General features: G+C 45.2%; 2 protein-coding genes across 9 annotated transcripts in view; one reads left to right on the top strand and one right to left on the bottom strand.

Annotated features, from left to right (window-relative positions):
• SP140 (SP140 nuclear body protein) overlaps window positions 1-6,450 on the bottom strand; it is a 79,213-nt gene extending 72,763 nt beyond the window's left edge. For all 5 annotated transcript variants that reach the window (XM_068967237.1, XM_068967238.1, XM_068967241.1 and 2 more), the window contains exons 1-3: window positions 6,412-6,450; window positions 4,544-4,667; window positions 1,258-1,410 (exon numbers count right to left, since the gene is read on the bottom strand). In XM_068967237.1, coding sequence (XP_068823338.1) covers window positions 1,258-1,410; window positions 4,544-4,557 — 167 coding nt within the window. In that variant the 5' untranslated portion in view covers window positions 4,558-4,667; window positions 6,412-6,450. The remainder of the gene's footprint in view (window positions 1-1,257; window positions 1,411-4,543; window positions 4,668-6,411) is intronic.
• A 99-nt stretch (window positions 6,451-6,549) lies between these two features.
• The window catches only part of SP110 (SP110 nuclear body protein), a 45,937-nt gene continuing 34,270 nt past the window's right edge, over window positions 6,550-18,216 (top strand). For 3 of the 4 annotated variants that reach the window (XM_068967155.1, XM_068967154.1, XM_068967153.1), the window contains exons 1-4: window positions 6,550-6,644; window positions 9,123-9,270; window positions 13,092-13,260; window positions 16,550-16,819. In XM_068967155.1, coding sequence (XP_068823256.1) covers window positions 9,133-9,270; window positions 13,092-13,260; window positions 16,550-16,819 — 577 coding nt within the window. In that variant the 5' untranslated portion in view covers window positions 6,550-6,644; window positions 9,123-9,132. The remainder of the gene's footprint in view (window positions 6,645-9,122; window positions 9,271-13,091; window positions 13,261-16,549; window positions 16,820-18,216) is intronic. The other variant, XM_068967156.1, reaches the window with a different exon arrangement.

Genomic DNA, 18,216 nt, shown 5'->3' with positions numbered 1-18,216 from the left:
AACAAAACAGGGCTCATCACTATTAATCCTATGAACGTTAAAAGGATAATAAAGAAATAATACTACAGATTACGCTATCCCTACAAATTGGATAAAATGGGCAAACCTTGAAACAAACTGCCAAAACTCACACAAAGAGATAGCTCATCTGAATAGGTCTGTATCTATTAAAGGAACTGAATCAATAACTAACAGCCTTCCAAAAAAGAAAGCACCAGGCCCAGTGGTATCATTAGTGAATTCTACCAAACCACTTCAACTATAACCTCTTCCAGAAAATAGAAGTCGATGTACCCCCTCCTAGCTCATTCTATGAGATCAGCATTACCCCACCCTCACCTCTCAGAGCTTTTCTTTTCCTGCCTGGAAGCCAAAGGCTAGCTGGACTTCAAGCTCCACTGGCTCTTTCTCCCATCTCTCAGGAGCAAGTGGGAGCAGGGATGCAGTCAGCCTCCAGGAGAAAGGGCGCTGGGCACTAAGGACCTGGCAGGCTGCACCACAGGGGCCCAGCTACTGCCAGAAATATCCTCAGCTTGGCAGCCCAGGTTAGAGGAGTTATCATACACTTTTCCACTGCTGAAATTGTTTACCATGAAAAATAGATTGATGGTTGACAGTAAGTCTGCTCTTTTTCAAAGATAATTTCCCTCTTTCTCTAGCCGGATGTGTAAAACATCCCAGAATAGAAAAGACAGCTGCCCCCTCCCTGCCTGTTTGCACTCATTCATGTTGAGCCCCATCTACTTTCAGTTCCTCCCAGCGAGTTCCTGAGTTGACTCTCAGACTCGAGGCTCTGACAAAACTGGTACCCCTCACTACCCAGAAACTGCGCAACATTTTTAACAACGGTTGGGCGATCGACTTGGATGTTAATATTTCTAAAAAGATGCTTCCTGGCTAGAATTGTCTTTGGAGGTAGGGATGGAGAAGGCATTGGGGGAAATGAGAGGGCTCAGAGGGCTCACCCAGCCTTGCTGCAAGCCTCCGAGGGACCAGGGAATTCCATCAGGGCCCACCCAGCTTTGTGGCAGTCATAGGAAAATAAGAAGGGGGTGTCAGTCAAGGTGTCCTTCCGTTTCCCCCACGGCTAACCCACCGCCATTTTTGAAATCGCCTTCACTCATTGACTGATTGATCTGTCGTCTCATTCTGTTTGTACCTGCAGGCTGAGACTGGGTAGACAGAAATAACAGGCATGGACACCGGGACATGCTCTCTCCTTACAAGAGACGCAGGACACAGGAGGCCAGGACTAACCTGCGGTTAGAGGGGCTGCCTGCACTTGCCATCTTCTTCTTAGACCATGGAGCCAGCCCCAGATCACTCTTGCTTAGATTTTCGCTGCCTCTGTCCTTTCCCGGAGCTGTGATGAGAAAGTTTGCCCATTTATCAGCCCCTCGGGTGTGGCACCTAAAGGGTAAAAGAAAAGTGAAACAGCTGAACTGGGTGCCTTCAACACGCTGGTCTTTCCTCCTCCTGAAGAATCTAAGCTACTCCATTTTGTAAGGTTCCAGGAAAAGAGCCTTTGGAAATCCCCTGACCTCACCCCACCACCTGCAAACCAATCAGCAACCTCGGCCAGCTCGGGGAAATTAAAACCAGACAGAACCCAACACCTAACCCTTCCACAGAAGGTAACCAATCTGGAAACTCCCGTTTTTCAAATTTTTCGCGCGAGAATACCCTACATAAGCAATGAAACCCAGAGTTCGGGGCTCCTCCCTATAGCTGCTGCGTCGGTATCGGTGGGAGCCCCAGCTCGAGCTTGGTAATAAAAACTCCCTTGCTTTTGCATCGGATATTGGCTTCCTGGTGGTCACTGGGAGATTTCGAGACTTGGGGGTAACACTCCCAGTCTCAGCCCCCAGGGAGGAAGAACAGAGCACCCCTCGCTCCTGCAAAGAAGAGAGGGAAGGAAAACTCCTTGAACTCAAACAGATCAGACGTGTTTTGAGGTGAAGTGGCACAGAGCTGACCAGGAGGAAGAAACCACATTTGCTCCTGCCCCCTGCCAAGGTGGCTGTGAGAAGAAAAAAAAGGGAAGCCAGGCATTTCAGATTTTCTCATAGGCCCATGGGCTGACCCGGCACAGTAGTAAGCCTGGATTGGATGAATCAGACCCAGTATTCAGATCCAGTATTCATTCAGACCCAGGACTGGAGAGAACTGAAATGCTGGAGAAAATATGCTTCAAATTTCTGGAAAGCAGCCAGAGGCCAGAAAGACCTCTCCCAACTCCTGCAACCAGAAGGAAGAGCTAAGTTTGGGCAGAGAAGCCTGATGTGCAATCCTAAGTTTTCTTGAATCTATGGGCACTTTTCAAATGCAGCCAGGAGTGCTTAGAAAAAAAATTGAGCTTCAACTAGTCTCTGAAATCTCAAAGTGACAGGCTTTTCATTGGATGGGAGCAGGGTTTAGAACTGAGACTCTCTACATCTTAAAGGACAAGGTGATGATGCTAGCAACAAGTGTGTTCCGTGTATGTTTGTACATCATTTTTTCATTTATACCCTGCTCTCATTTTGTAAAGGATTTGAAGCAACTTTGGAAAAGTTTGGTAGAGCTAGTGGTAAAGAACCCACCTGCCAATGCAGGAGACATAAGGGAAGCTGGTTCCATCCCTGGGTCTGGAAGATCCCCTGGAGGAGGGCGTGGCAACCCGCTCCAGTACTCCTGCCTGGAGAATCTCACAGACAGAGGAGCCCAACCGGGTCTCAAAGAGTCAGACAGGATTGAAGCGACTTAACAGGCTCAGGAAAAGCACATCACATCAGCGTCAAGTCGAAAGATAAAGGAACAGGGGCAAAACACAGATAAATAAATAAAACCAGAGGAATAGAAATCCAGGCAGGACAATGAGTCAAGCATAGAGGTGAATGAGAGTCAAGGTGTCTATAGAATCCAGGGTCTTGGTGAGAGTCAAGTAGGTGAGAACAGGGAACCTCCAAGTAGTATGTTTGCCAAGTATGTCTCACTGAATTCCAGTGCTTCTGGCTCACTATAGAGGTGCTCGAAAATCTGCATAAATATGTTTTCCAAGTATAGGGGGCAGAAGATTTCTACCTCTCTACCCTCGACTGTTCTCTTTCCCCCAAAGAAGTGAACACGAATCTGGCTGGGCCAGATTCCAGGTACCAGGACGTGATGAGCCCAGTGGGCAGGGTCTGTGTGCCTACCAGGTGCTGACGTACATGAGACTGTCCACCTCTCTCTCTCCCTCACTTTTTTGGCAAAGAGGCTAGTAAACTCTGCCTCTGTCGGGCATTGCTGTCCTTGGTTTTTTAACTCCATTGGGCACAGTGGCCCCAACAAAGTCGGACACGGACTAGGCCAGCTGGCATAAATATGCCGCCTTTTTTGCTTATAAGCACAAGGTCTTTGGTGTTCCTCAGCTAATGGTGGTAAGATTAGGGCTTAGAGGGTATTTCTGCCAAATTTACAAGAAGGCTTTACTTGGCAATATTTTGCATTAGCCAGATAATGATAGGAACTTTAGCTTCTGTTTTCCCACTGTCAATTTTCCTCTGTGTTCACTAGAGAATCAGTGTCTCTAGGATAAGATCAGGGATGCCTGGTGCAAGCCCACCGATGACCATCAGATGGCCCCTGGCTCGCAATGGAGGGGTAGCGTTGTCTCCTTTTTCTTCCATATGCCCTGGGGGATGAGGAGACTCCGACCTGCCTCCTCGCTCTTTTCTCCCACCCAGACTCAGTAGGTGATAATCTCCGAAGGCAAGTTAACACTTTGTTTCTACTTGAAAAAATGTCTCTCCGTTTTGTTAAGTGTGCTAAGATCTGACACTTGGACTAGACGTGTGAATTGCAGAGTCCTGATCACAATCCAATGTTATTAGTTAATTTGCTGTTAACTTACCAATGTCTACTCATCTTTGAACACTATTGGTTTATTTATGTTTTTATTTATGTTTTTATTTATTTATGTCTAATTAGGTCAGATAACCCATCTCAGATTGATGACAGTTCTGTGAAGATCCGTTGCCCACAATTCACTGTCTGCTACCAGCTTTTTGGGTGTCTCAGTGGTAAAGAATCCGACTGTCAAGCAGGAGACATGGGTTTGATCCCTGGATCAGGAGGATCCCCTGGAGTAAGAAAAGGGAACCCAGTCCAATAGTCTTGCCTGGGAAACCCCATGGACAGAGGAGCCTGGTGGACTACAGTCTATGGGTTCAAAAAAGAGTAAGACATGACTTGGCAACTCAAAAGCAACAACCAACTTTTTAATTAGTTGGGATGTGGGGGTACAATTAACCAAAACTGACTCAGACTAACTCAGGCAGAAAATCAATTTCTTAGAAGTATATTGGGTAGCTCAAAGAATTTATAAGAAGGCTAGAGGACTGGAATAAGAAAATAGGCAGTCTAGGCAGTAAGATCCCCAGCCCAGGTCATGTATGTGGCCACTGATTTGACAGATATATTCTTTCCATTCAGATTAAAAAGGGGGATCAGAAACTTTTTATTCTCACAGGACAGATAAGATTATTCATTCACAGCTTTTCTTGGAGTTATATTAACTCACCTGTCCTTTGTCATAACACAGTCAAAACAGATCTGGATCACCTGGGCCTCTCAAAGAACATCACACAGATGGATTATCCTGGTGACGTGGCGGTGATCAGACGGGATGGGGCGGGGCCACACACCTAAAGAGGAAAAAAATTACTGGCCCTTCAACAACAAAGATGAATCTCAAAAGCATTGTGATTCGAAAGAAGCCAGACATCCAAAAGTGCATCCTGGGTGTTTCCATTTATGTAAAACTTTAATACAAGCAGAGCAAATCTATAGTCATAGAAAAAGTAGATCAGCGATTGCCTGATGCTGGGGTCGGAGAGGAGGGAACTTTCTGGGGTGATAGAATTGGTCTGTATCTTAACTGTTGTTGTAACTGTATTTGTAAACACTCATCATATGCACACTAACAATGGATGTATTTTACACTTCAATAAAATTGAGCTCTTGCCCATGTAGGATAACCTTGGTTTCAAGGATTCTTAGACCTTAGAACTGTGTTTTCCATTTGTTTTGTTTTCTTTTTCCTGAGGGATAGGACAGCATGTGTGTCCTGGTAGGGGAACCCATGGACTGAATACATTTGAGCATCAGTAATTTCAGTTCAGTTCCGTCGCTCAGTTGTGTCTGACTCTTTGCGATCCCATGAGCCGCAGCACGCCAGGCCTCCCTGTCCATCACCAACTCCCCAAGTTTACTCAAACTCATGTCCATTGAGTCAGTGATGCCATCCAACCATCTCATCCTCTGTTGTCCCCTTCTCCTCCCGCCTTCAATTTTTCCCAGCATCAAGGTCTTTTCAAATGAGTCAGCTCTTCACATAAGGTGGCCAAAGTATTGGAGTTTCAGCTTCAACATCAGTGCTTCCAATGAACACCCAGGACTGATTTCCTTTAGGATGGACTGGTTGGATCTCCTTGCAGTCCAAGGGACACTCAAGAGTCTTCTCCAACACCGCAGTTCAAAAGCATCAATTCTTTGGTGCTCAGCTTTCTTTATAGTCCAACTCTCACATCCATCCATGACTACTGGAAAAAACATAGCCTTGACTAGATGGACCTTTGTTGGCAAAGTGACGTCTCTGCTTTTTAATATGCTATCTACGTTGGTCATAACTTTTCTCCCAAGGAGTAAGCAGTGATTTAAAGAAAGTTAAAGAGATTCTCACATTAAAGGATTTCTTATAGACCCTATACAACATTGCATATTAGAAATCTTTTTTTCTCCAGATCACTTTATTATTTTTTTTAATATAAATTTATTTATTTTAAATGGAGGTTAATTACTTTGCAATATTGTATTGGTTTTGCCATACATCTTTAATGGGCTGTACAGAGTGGGTATTCCCTGCCTCCCTGGAGGCATCTCCTGGCCCCAACTCTGCCCTAGATCTGGGTTACACACGCTCCCAGCTCCCACCTGCCAGCCTATTCAAAGACACTTTCCTGCCTGGAGGCCTGCCTGTCACAGCATGATTTCAGTTTGTGTTCGGGTTTCCTTTGATTTCAGTTTTCTTAGGTAGTAATTTTATCCTGACAAAGTACAGGCATTTCTGAGTCACCTCACCTCTGCTTTGTTTTTTTCCCTTAAATTTGATAATCTCTAGTAAATTTATTTAGTTGTGTTGCCATCACCATCACCACAATTCAGTTTAGGTACATTTTCATTACTCCAAAAAGTATAGAAGGAAGAGGAGTCCTGGGGAAATACAGAAGTGGGTAGGGAGGCAAACAGACGGCAGATTCCCAGTTCCTGGGGACCCAGGGGCTGACCCCAAGGCCTCCTCCCCTCTGTACCCGCCTCCCAGGATGGTACCGATAAGCAGCGATCCTCGCAATCCCCCTCCCCAGCCCCCACACGCCCTGGGAACCTCACCAGTTTGCGGAGGTAGAGGGAGGCTGCAGACAGCGAGGCAGCTCTGCTGAACGGCCCAACTACTTTCACTTTCCTTTCTTGGAAGCCAGGCCCTCCTCGTGTGTAGCAAAGCAGAGACTTCCTGTTTTGCCCACTGGTATCTCTCTGCCCTTTTCTCAGTCTCCCAGGAGCCACCCCAGACCAGCCGCTAGATCTGGAAGGGGGCACGAACACCTAGCCATCTCAGCATCCAGGTGAGTTTTTGTCTAGGCTGCTGTATTCACTTTGGGTGATTGGCTTTTACCGTTCGTGTCCTGGCAGCCGCTGCAGCTGCTGCATAAAACTAAGTAATTTCAACTGTGACTCTCTCTCTTTGTAAAATAGTATTTTCCAAAGAGTCAGAGAGGGGACTGTGGGATTTAAGAGGAGACAGTTTAAAAGAAGACAGATGACGAGGGGAAGCAAATGCAGCTCAGTCCTTTTTCCCCTAAATTCTAGTTTGTTTTTGTGGTTGGAACTCAAGTTTTGTTCTCTACCTTCATTGTCCATGAAGGGTGATCCTGCACTCTGACCCCAACGGGCAGCTCATTCATTAGTCACTGTACCAGTGACTAGAAGTGTTATGCCCAAGGTCCCAATCCCCAGAACTGAGAGAACAAGACATCCACAGCAATGCAAACACAAAAAAGGGAATTTATTTCTAGCTCGAGCCAGGGCCCAAGTGTCATCCAATGCAATGGAGTGGAACAAGGGCCCCGAGCCCTGAATTACAGGAGTATTTATAGGGTTAAAACAAAGACAGGGAGTTGACAGGGGCAGATTGGTCACAAGGGTTCCTTAGCATCTGCTAATTGGCTAGATTTTCACGTGTGCGGGCTTTCTCAGGGGGGTTTTCATCCTTGTCCTGATAAGCTTGAACCAGGCTACAGGGAGTATACGGATTGGTCGAGTCCTGGCACCTGCAGAGGATGATCTCAGCTCCTCCTTGGCAATAACTCAGCCCCTCTGTAAAGGAGACTTAGGCCTACCTTGGCCCCCTGAAGCCTGTCATGGCGCCTGTTTGGTCCTAACTTTCTGTAGCTGGAAAGCAAGTGGGAAAGAGAAACTCAAGAGAGGATATTTCATTTCTGCTCTAGTGTATCCACTTTTCAATACTTTTTCTTGAAGCACATTCATGATTATTTTCTTGAAATAAATTCCCAGAAATGGAATTTAGGGCTCAAGAGTGTACATATTTTAGGGTATTTGGTACTGGTTACTAAATTAATCTCCAGAATGTTGGGACCTGTTTGTATCTGGACCAGGAGTGTCTATGATTATTGCTATTATTTGTATCTTGACCAATTGACAGGCAAAAGTTACCAAGTTGTCTTTGCTTACGCTGCTCTGATTACTATAGAGTTACCATGTTTTTTCTATATTTGTTGCGCATTTGACTCAATTGTCTGTGTATGTCTTTTGTTTTGTTTTTCCCTTACTGAATGTTTGTCTTTGCTCATTCATTTTTAAGACCCTTTTACATAATACGCACCTGAATACTTCTCTGTGAGATGTCTGCCATATCTTGCACTAGTGAGAAATGGGATTTTGGTCTGATGAGTTCTGCCTGGCCACCAAATACTTGAGGCTAGTTATTTAAGCTCTCTGTGCCTCAAGCACTTCCTTGGCAGTCACAACAGATGAAGAGTGAGGAGTATGATGGATGTTCTGCTCTGAATGATGTGGTATGATTAGTCATTCAGGGCCCCTTCCTCGTCTCAGCAAGTGGTCGTTCTGGTGCTTCCTGGCTCTGTGCTGATCTTTGCAATATCCTTCCCCTATGCAGATGGTGCAGAGTTAGTTCCTTTCTCATTGGTTCTCTATCTTCTAGGACTTTTTCACGATTATCTTGATAGCATCTTCTCTTGTTTTCTAGTACTGCTGTGATGATTGTTTTTTGCAACATATTTTTTTTCTGTTAAACTTAACATATTTGGGAATGAGGAGAAAGAGACAGGGGCGCTCAATCTGCCACTAGGATTAAATACCTAGAAAATCATTATGCGTGCCTGCTCAGTCATGTCCAATTCTGCAACCCCATGGACTACAACCCACCAGGCTCCTCTGTCCATGGAATTTCCCAGGCAAGAATACTGGAGTGGGTTGCCATTTCCTACTCCAGGGGATCTTCCCGACCCAGGGATTGAACTCGAGTCTCCTGTGTCTCCTTAATTACAGTTCAATTTTCTCTTCGATACAAAGTTGGAAAAAAAGATCTGTGTTTATTTTGTTTTTTAAAAAATCTCTAGGTGATTGAATGTTTTGTTACTGCTTCCCTTTTCTCAACAATTTTTCAAGAATGTCAAAGGTGCATTTTCTTCCTATTGTAACTTATTGATATTTTTGCATGGCCTATAGATGGTCAACTACTGTGATGTCCCACGGCCACGTCTGTTCTGAGATGTGAAATGGACACAGGAAGCACTCGGTACATAGTGGCTCTGTTTATTACCAGCTGCCCCTTCGGGATTCCTGTGTCACACTGTGGGTCACTTTGCCCACTTTGTGTTGCTGAGGGTTGTCACTGCTTCCTATGCTCATGAGTCTTTTCAGCAGAGGTGGCTTTGCGGACCGCTAAGGGATGCCTTTGGGGACCAGAATGCCTGTCTCCAGATGCCTGTGCAACACAGAGAGTGGCTCCCCTAACTCTGCAAAATCTCTGCTTCTCCTTTCTTCTTGTGCCTCTTTTGTAGGAGAGCCACCATGACCAGGGCCTTGGAAGAGGCTCTTCTTCAGCACTTCATACATCAGAAGCTGGAGATCGCTTATGCCATCAACAAGCCATTTCCCTTCTTCGAAGGCCTCCGAGACAACTCCTTCATCACTGAGAGACTGTACAGGGTGAGTCACTTGGCGCTTTGCCATGGCAACCCACCCCCACCAAGAATGCCCGACTGTTGAGGTCTCAAATCACAACACTCCAGAGCTTCTAGAATTTGAAAGTTCCAGACTAAAATGGTCATTACCAGGGAAAGAAGGTGTCCAAGGGAGGTGACTTCAAACTAGATGGCTTAAAACAAAGAAATATGTTCTCTCACAGTTCTGAGGTCCAGAAGTCCAAAATCAAGGTGTTGGCAGAGCTGGTTCCTTCTCAAGACTCTGAGGAACAATCCGTTCCCTGAATTCCTTTGTCTTCTACTGCCGGCACTCCAAGGTGAACCCAGCTTATAGAAACTTCACTTCACACATTCTTTCCATCCCTACACTGCCTTCTCTTCTGTGCCTCCCCCTTTTTCTTCTCTTACAAGGACACTTTGTCACTGTGATTTAGGGCCCACCATAATCCAGGATGGTCTCATTTTAAGATTCTTAACTTTATTATATCTGCAAGACCCTTTGTCCAAACACCATCTCGTTCACAGGTTTCAAGCAGACGTATCTTTAGATAGAAGGAGGCACCATTCAATCCATAAGAGTTTGTCACTCAAAGTCCATTCTGATGTGAAGCAAGGCAGACAGTGGGAGATACGGTTATGTGGACAAAGTGAGATTCTTTCCATATAATTTAGGTTGCTTAAAGCCTTTCCTGAGCCCCTAGAGTCTGAGCCCCAGAAAAATGCTAGCAGTGGTAGGACCATCTTACCCCAGTCTTGGCCCAGTTGGATCCAACCCCTTTTCAGATCATGATCAGGGTGTCACTGATATCTTACAGTGAATGATGTTGGATTTGTGATCTCCAAAGAAGATTAAGCTTCAGGACCAGGGACCATGCTTGATCCCTCAAGAGCTTTTGTGTAGCAGAGTATTATTAAAGTGAAAAGGACAAAGAAAGTTTCTGACATAGACACCAGAAGGGGGACAAAGAGTGCCCCATCCACTACTCTTATCAAGGCCTTGTATACTTTTACCAAACCCACTTCCACAACATATATCTTAAATTAACAAGATTTGAACTAACAGTGGAAAGGTCTTAGCAGACCCACTCCCACAACATACAGTCTTAAGATAACAAGACAAGTCAGAAGGTTGGTTTTAAGAAGGAGAAACATGTCCTCGAGCAAGATACATTGTTGTTATATAATCCTTAGTAGAGAGTTCAAGATGAGTTTTGTTGTGTAATCATTCAGTTCAGTTCAGTCGCTCAGTTGTGTCCGACTCTTTGCGACCCCATGAATCGCAGCACACCAGGCCTCCCGTCCGTCACCAACTCCCGGAGTTCACTCAAACTCACGTCCATCGAGTCAGTGATGCCATCCAGCCATCTCATCCTCTGTCGTCCCCTTCTCCCCCTGCCCCCAATCCCTCCCAGCATCAGAGTCTTTTCCAATGAGTCAACTCTTCACAGGAGGTGGCCAAAGTACTGGAGTTGCAGCTTTAGCATCATTCCTTCCAAAGAAATCTGAGGGCTGATCTCCGCTAGAATGGACTGGTTGGATCTCCTTGCAGTCCAAGGGACTCTCAAGAGTCTTCTCCAACACCACAGTTCAAAAGCATCAATTCTTCAGTGCTCAGCCTTCTTCACAGTCCAACTCTCACATCCATTCATGACTACTGGAAAAACCATAGCCTTGACTAGACGGACCTTAGTTGGCAAAGTAATGTCTCTGCTTTTGAATATGCTATCTAGGTTGGTCATAACTTTTCTTCCAAGGAGTAAGTGTCTTTTAATTTCATGGCTGCAGTCACCACCTGCAGTGATTTTGGAGCCCAAGTCAGCCACTGTTTCCACTGTTTCCCCATCTATTTCCCAAGAAGTGATGGGACCAGATGCCATGATCTTCGTTTTCTGAATGTTGAGCTTTAAGCCAACTTTTCCCTTCTCCTCTTTCACTTTCATCAAGAGGCTTTTTAGCTCCTCTTCACTTTCTGCCATAAGGGTGGTGTCATCTGCATATCTGAGGTTATTGATATTTCTCCCAGCAATCTTGATTCCAGCTTGTGTTTCTTCCAGTCCAGCGTTTCTCATGATGTACTCTGCATAGAAGTTAAATAAGCAGGGTGACAATATACAGCCTTGACCTACTCCTTTTCCTATTTGGAACCAGTCTATTGTTCCATGTCCAGTTCTAACTATGTAATCATTAGCTCTGAAGTTAAGGAAAATAACATCTGTGTGACTAAGACAAAGCAGTGTAGAAAAAAGCATTTGTCCTTTTCTCCTCCTTGAGAGCCCCAGACGCCTTTCTCCTTCTCAAGGACCCCAGACCCCTTCCTCCTTGAGGGCCCTGGACTCCTTATCAATCTACCTAAGAATTAACTCTCTCATCACTCCTCAGAGAGGCATCCTTGGCCCACTCATCTAATTAAGTCCCCCTCAGTATTCTTCGTCATAGCAAATTACACTTTCCTTCATAACACTGCTTTTGATAGGAATTGGGTATTTATTTAATTTGCGTTTATTATTTAATGCCTATCATTTCAACCTAATAGCACCCCTCCCCCAACACGGTAGCACCATGTTGGTCTTATCTGTTGCTAGATACCCAAACCCAGCCATTGCTCACCAAACCAAGCCATTGCTCAACAAGTATTTTTCAGTCAGTTCTCTCCTGCCATGTTTCTCCTCTTGGCCAACCTCTCAGGAGGATTTCTCTGATTTCCCATTTAGGGCATTTCAAGTTCATGAGAGAAGGAAAGGGAGAGCAGAGGCTAACAAGAAATCCACAGAATTGCCACTTGTGACCAATTCATAGGTCCACAGCTAAAGAGTCCTGGCCAGACTCTTGGAGAATTAGACAGGAGCAGTCTTTGTCTCCACTTTCCTTCCTTAACATTTCTCTCTTTACCTAAAATAAGGTTCACGAGAGAGACTTATTTTCCAGAATGCTAAACTCCTGTGAATAACCACCCAAATATCAATATGTATGAAACTCCAAATGTAAACATACAGAAATGTGATTTCTCTATGTTAGGGAGTTTGGCTACACAGTTTGCATTAAATTCCTTAAGAGAGCAAAAATTGCTTTCTTACAGCTTCAGTTTAGTTCAGTCGCTCAGTCATGTCCGACTCTTTGTGACCCCATGAATCGCAGCACACCAGGCCTCCCTGTCCATCACCATCTCCCGGAGTTCACTCAGACTCATGTCCATCGAGTCAGTGATGCCATCCAGCCATCTCATCCTCTGTCATCCTGCCCCCAATCCCTCCCAGCATCAGAGTCTTTTCCAATGAGTCAACTCTTTGCATGAAGTGGCGAAAGTATTGGAGTTGCAGCTTTAGCATCATTCCTTCCAAAGAACACCCAGGGCTGATCTCCTCTAGAATGGACTGGTTGGATCTCCTTGCAGTCCTAGGGACTCTCAAAAGTCTTCTCCAACACCACAGTTCAAAAGCATCAATTCTTCGGCGCTCAGCCTTTTTTACAGTCCAACTCTCACGTCCATACATGAGTACTGGAAAAACCATAGCCTTGACTAGACGGACCTTTGTTGGCAAAGTAATGTCTCTGCTTTTAAATATGCTATCTAGGTTGGTCATAACTTTTCTTCCAAGGAGTAAGCGTCTTTTAATTTCATGGCTGCAGTCACCATCTGCAGTGATTTTGGAGCCCAAAAAATAAAGTCAGCCACTGTTTCCACTGTTTCCCCATCTATTTCCCAAGAAGTGATGGGACCAGATGCCATGATCTTAGTTTCTTACAGCTTAGAAAACCGCAAATGTGTAATAAATCTCCATTCCATTTTATAATCATGTATAAAAATCCTTTATTTTGCTTTTTAAGGAATCTATGGAAGCCTGGGAAAATCTGGTCCCTTTATGCAGAGTTGTGTACAACATTCTTACCCAACTGGAGAAGACATTTAGTCTATCATTTCTGAAGATATTGTTCAGCCAAATTAACCTGAAAGAATACCCCAACCTGATAACGACTCTCGGTAGCTTCACAAGAGGTATGAGGCTTCTTTTTCTTAAATTTTATGTATTTATTATCATTTGGTTGTCCCGGGTTTGCATGCATTGAGCAGGCTTCCTCTAGTTTCAGTGAGCAGGGCCTGGACTTCGTTGCAGTGCTTGAGCTTCTCGATACAGTGGCTTCTCTTCTAGAGGATCACGGGATCTAGGGCACTCAGGCTTGAGCAGTTGCGACGCAGGGGCTCTCGAGCACAGGCTCAGTAGTCGTGGTGCACGGGCTCAGCTGCTCTGTGGCCTGTGGGGTCTTCCCAGATCAGGGACCAAACCCACATTCCCTGCATTGGCAGGTGTGTTCTTGACCCATGGACTACCAGGGAAGTCCAAGGCTTCATGAATACTTCTGGGGCTTTAGGGACAGGATAGAAGTCGCTATGCTAAGAGTTCAAACTGGTTTTCTGCCTTGAGGAGTATGTGCTTTAACCCCCCACTTTCTCTTTGGGAAGAGATGGACCATTCTCTCTCATGAGTATGGCAGGAAAACAGCCCCTGGCTCTGGTTCTCTAAAGTGAATTTCTAGATGACACAACCATTTCAGTCTTACGTGTTCCATGGGGTGGGAGGGAGCAGGGGAGGTGACTTGTACAATTTAGCATAGTGGACAATCTCTAGGGAAGGGAACGCATAAAGGAAGAAAAATGAGGAAGAAAGGCAGAAAATGGATTCGGATGGATAACAATAAGCATTCTTTTTCTTTGTTGAAGTATAGTTGATTCACAATGTTATGTTAGTCTTAAGTATAGAGCAGAGTGATTCAGTTATATATTTATATTTCTTTTCAGAATTTTTTTCCAATATAAGTTTTACAAGATATTGAATATAGTTCTCTGTGCTATACAGTAGGTCCTTGTTGCTGGGTTTTTTGTTTTTTTTTTCTGAGGGCTTACTGTGTGCCAGACATTATCCCAGGCACTTTGTACGATTATCTTATGTCATCTTTAAAACAATCCTTTGAAGTCATTCTTGTCCCCATGAGACATATAAGGAAATTAAGGCTCAAAATAACTTTCCCAAAGTTACTTGTCTGCTAACTGCAGAGCCAGGAGTCCTACTTGGATCTCTTAATACTAGGGTCCAAGGTTTTGATTACTATTTTTTTAATTTAAGATTTATCTTTGATGTGGACCATTTTCAAAGTCCATTGAATTTGTTACAATATTGCTTCTGCTTTATGTTTTGGGTTTTTTTAGCCATGAGTCATGTGGGATGGATCTTAGCTCCCTGACCAGGGATGGAACCCACACCCCCAGCATTAGAAAGTGAATGAAGTCTTAACGACCGAACTGCCAGGGAAGTCCTTTAGTCACTATTCAGTCTGCTAGATTATAAAGCTAAATGAGGAAAGAAAATTAGCTAAAGAAGAAGGGAGAAGGAATTGTGGACACAGAGATAAAAAGAGATAGTATGAGTAAGAAGCAGAAAATGAAGTTTCCCGAACCAGAGAAGCACTGAATTAATAAAATGGAATTAAAAGAGCAATGACATTGCTGGGAAGAGAGAAGCAAGAGTAAGAGAAGCAGGCAGTTAAATCACTTAGTTTAGTCAAAGTATATGGTTCATTTATCTGAGAACCACAAGGAAAGGATCAGCAAATCACACTGAATGGTAGCATTCGTACTACTGGAGTCGCCATTGTTCACAGCTCTTCATCTGCTCTTTGACACTTTACCATCAAGAGGCTCCTTCTCAAAGGGAGAAATGATTCCTTGAGCTTAAAGGGCAGCAGAAGAGAAGAGACCTCCTCAAGGCCGGCACAGCTGCACGTGGGCCTGAGATCACAGCAGCATCAGGGCAGTTCTAGGAGAAACAAGTTCTCAAAGGCCAGGCTAAGTAAGCCTAAGAGTCAAAGGGATGCACGCACTGAATATATTCCTAACCCACCCCCTACCCCCAGCCTGACTGAGCTCTAGCATCTTTCTGGATCCAACTCTGCAATTTTGTTCTAGTATCCTCTCCAAAATCTGGCCTTACTTTCCTTTTATTGTTCACTGATTGAGACAAAATGGAGAAGAATCAAAAAAGAAACCCAGCCCTGAACATGCAGGGGAACAGCAGGCAGAAAGCCCAGGCCCTGGGGTTGTGGGATGGGAGAGAAGTTCAGTGTGGCCAGATCTCAGGGTGCAAAGCAGGGAAGCATGGAAACTGAGTCTGCAGAAATGAGCAGAAACTGGAATATAGGGGTCCTAGTACACTGTGCTGGTAAAGAACCCAGCTGCAATGCAGGAAACCCCGGGTTGATGCCTGGGTCGGGAAGATGCCCTGGAGGAGGGCATGGCACCCACTCCAGGATTCTTGCCCGGAGAGACCCATGGACAGAGGAAACTGGCAGGCTACAGTTCATGCGGTTGCAAAGAGTTGGACGCAAATTAAAACATACACTGTGCAGAGGAATTGTTGTTGTTGTTGTTTAATTGCTAAGTTGTGTCCAACTCTTTCGTGATCCCATGGACTATGGTCCACCAAGCTCCTCTGTCCATGGGATTTTCCAGGCAAGAACACTAGAATGGGTTGCCACTTTCTTCTAAAGGGGATCTTCCTGACCCAGGGATCGAACCCACATACATCTCCTGTATTGGCAGGTGGATTATTTTACCACTGAGCCACCAGGGAAGCATGAAGGAATTTATATTGTCTCTTATTTGCTCCAGAGAGGTGTGAGATGTTTATTTCTTAAAACAAGGACAACATTTAAAATTATAGCATTGGACATAATTGTCTAAACTCTGAAGCCAAAACTAGAGAGAAACTAAAGAAAATTAAATCCCTGGGTAGAAAACCAATCTCAATTTCATGTGTGAAAACCACTCTGGTGTCACATCAGAGGTTAACAGCTGTATCACACTAAATGGTCACATCAAAGAAAGAAAATCTACCAGGGCCATGAATGCATGATGGATTCACTCTACACATCTGTGAGAGAGTGAATACCTCTATGACTTCGTCCTACTGAATGTGAAGTATAAAGAAATCTCTTCCCAGTTTGAGACGGACATGTACACACTGCTGTATTTAAAATGGATAACCAACAAGGACCTCCTGTATAGCACAGGGAACTCTGCTCAGTGTTATGTCTCCCTGGAGGGGAGTGGGGTTTCGGGGAGAATGGATACAGGTATCTGCGTGGTTGAGTCCCTTCATGGTTCACCTGAAATTATCACAACATTGTTAATTAGCTATACCTCAATACAAAATATAAAGTTAAAAAGAGGAAAGAAATCTCTTCCCCAAGCAATTCCGATGTACTTATGTGTGGTCCTGCGCCAATCTCAGTCGTCACTTCCCATGGAGGCTGGAGCAGAAACACAACCATCCCTCTTGAAGCCCCAGCCAACCCAGCAGGAAAGAGCTCCTCGAGGACCCTGCTATTGCCGCGTCTCCCCTGCCAATATCCCCTACGGAGCCTCCCACCCTGTGCACCCAGTGTCAGCAAGCCCAGAGCACCTGCCCAGCACAGCTCTGAGGTCCTGCGTGAGATGCCCAGCCCCACCGGCCTCACCGTGGCTCTCCGGGGAACCATCCAGGAAGGAAGGCTCCATCCAGGTGAGACACAGACTCCATCCAACACCAGTGCCTCCCCAGCCTAGGGTGCCTGTGGCCCCGGAACCCCAGGGTCCCGTCTCTTTGTTGACCTGCTTCTTCCCGAGCTCCCACTACCATACACAGCTCTTTCCAAGAAGCACTGTGGGCACTGCCAGGAGCCTGGGTGAGGCCTGGAGCCCAGAACACCTGCTTCCCACCCCTAGAACAGCCCAAGCCTCTGCTCTTTGCTCTTGTACTCTGCTGGCTCCTGGCATTTTAACTGTTCACTCCTCTCCCTGACACCCTGTCCCTGTAACCTACAGTGGTTTTCTTCCGGCTTCTCTGGCAGCTCAGACTGTAAAGAATCTGCCTGCAATGCAGGAGACCCAGGTTCGATCTCTGGGTTGGGAAGATTCCCTGGAGAAGGAAATGGCAGCCCACTCCAGTATTCTTGCCTGGAGAATTCCATGGACAGAGGAGCCTGGCAGACTACAGTCCATGGGGTCGCAGAGTTGGACATGACTGAGCGACTAACACTCACCACACATAAATGACCAATGACAACACCCCAAATAAGTGATGAATATTCGTAAAGGATGCCCACACTCCCCGGTCCCTGTTCAGAGCAATGTTGCTTGGAGCTGACTTGCCTGGGTTCAAGGTGGCTGTGAAGGGAGAATGCTTGCCTGTAAGTCAAGAGGGCTGTAGCAGGAACCCCAGGAAAAAGAACCAGTGTGACAAGGAAAAAGAAACAGAGGTCAATGCACTTGACCTCTTGTCAGGGATGCTGTCACAGCCATTTGACACTGTGATGTCCAAGAGCCCTGCCCACCCAGCACTGAAAACATACTGCTCTGAATTGACAAGTAACTTGGGCAACAGGCAGCCTCAATGCTTTACAGATTGCTCACCCTCTGATTACAGGGACATCTGTTTAAACCAGATTCATTTTCATATAGCTTGGACTCTATGAGGAATGTTATTGAAGTTATTAGGAAAGATGATCAAATGTTTAAAGGTTGCTGGGCCTGATTTCACTTCTACAGTTATGTCATTTATCTCCCCCAACCACCAGGATAAAGCACGTTGATTATGTAAAATGTAACTGTGGAATATTGTTGGCTGCTGTTAAAAATGGTGTCATGGATTCTGAGCTCTCTCATACTGGGAATAAAGGGTCCTATTTGGTCCAAATGTTTTATCCACTCATCTAAAATTACCATCCAAATAAGGTTAACATAGGGGCTTCCCAGGTGTCACAGTGGTGAAGAATCTGCCTGCCAATGCAGGAGACGTGGGTTCAATCCCTGGGTCGGGAAGAACCCCGGGAGAGGGAAATGGCAACTCACTCCAGTACTCTCGCCTGGAGAATTCCATGGACAGAAGAGCCTAGTGTCTATAGTCCATGGGGTCGAAAA

Source organism: Capricornis sumatraensis, chromosome 3 (genome assembly GCF_032405125.1).
Source record: "Capricornis sumatraensis isolate serow.1 chromosome 3, serow.2, whole genome shotgun sequence".
Classification (NCBI taxonomy): Eukaryota; Metazoa; Chordata; class Mammalia; order Artiodactyla; family Bovidae; genus Capricornis; species Capricornis sumatraensis.
Note: the sequence above shows the minus strand (reverse complement) of the source record. Positions and strands in the feature narration are given on the sequence as shown.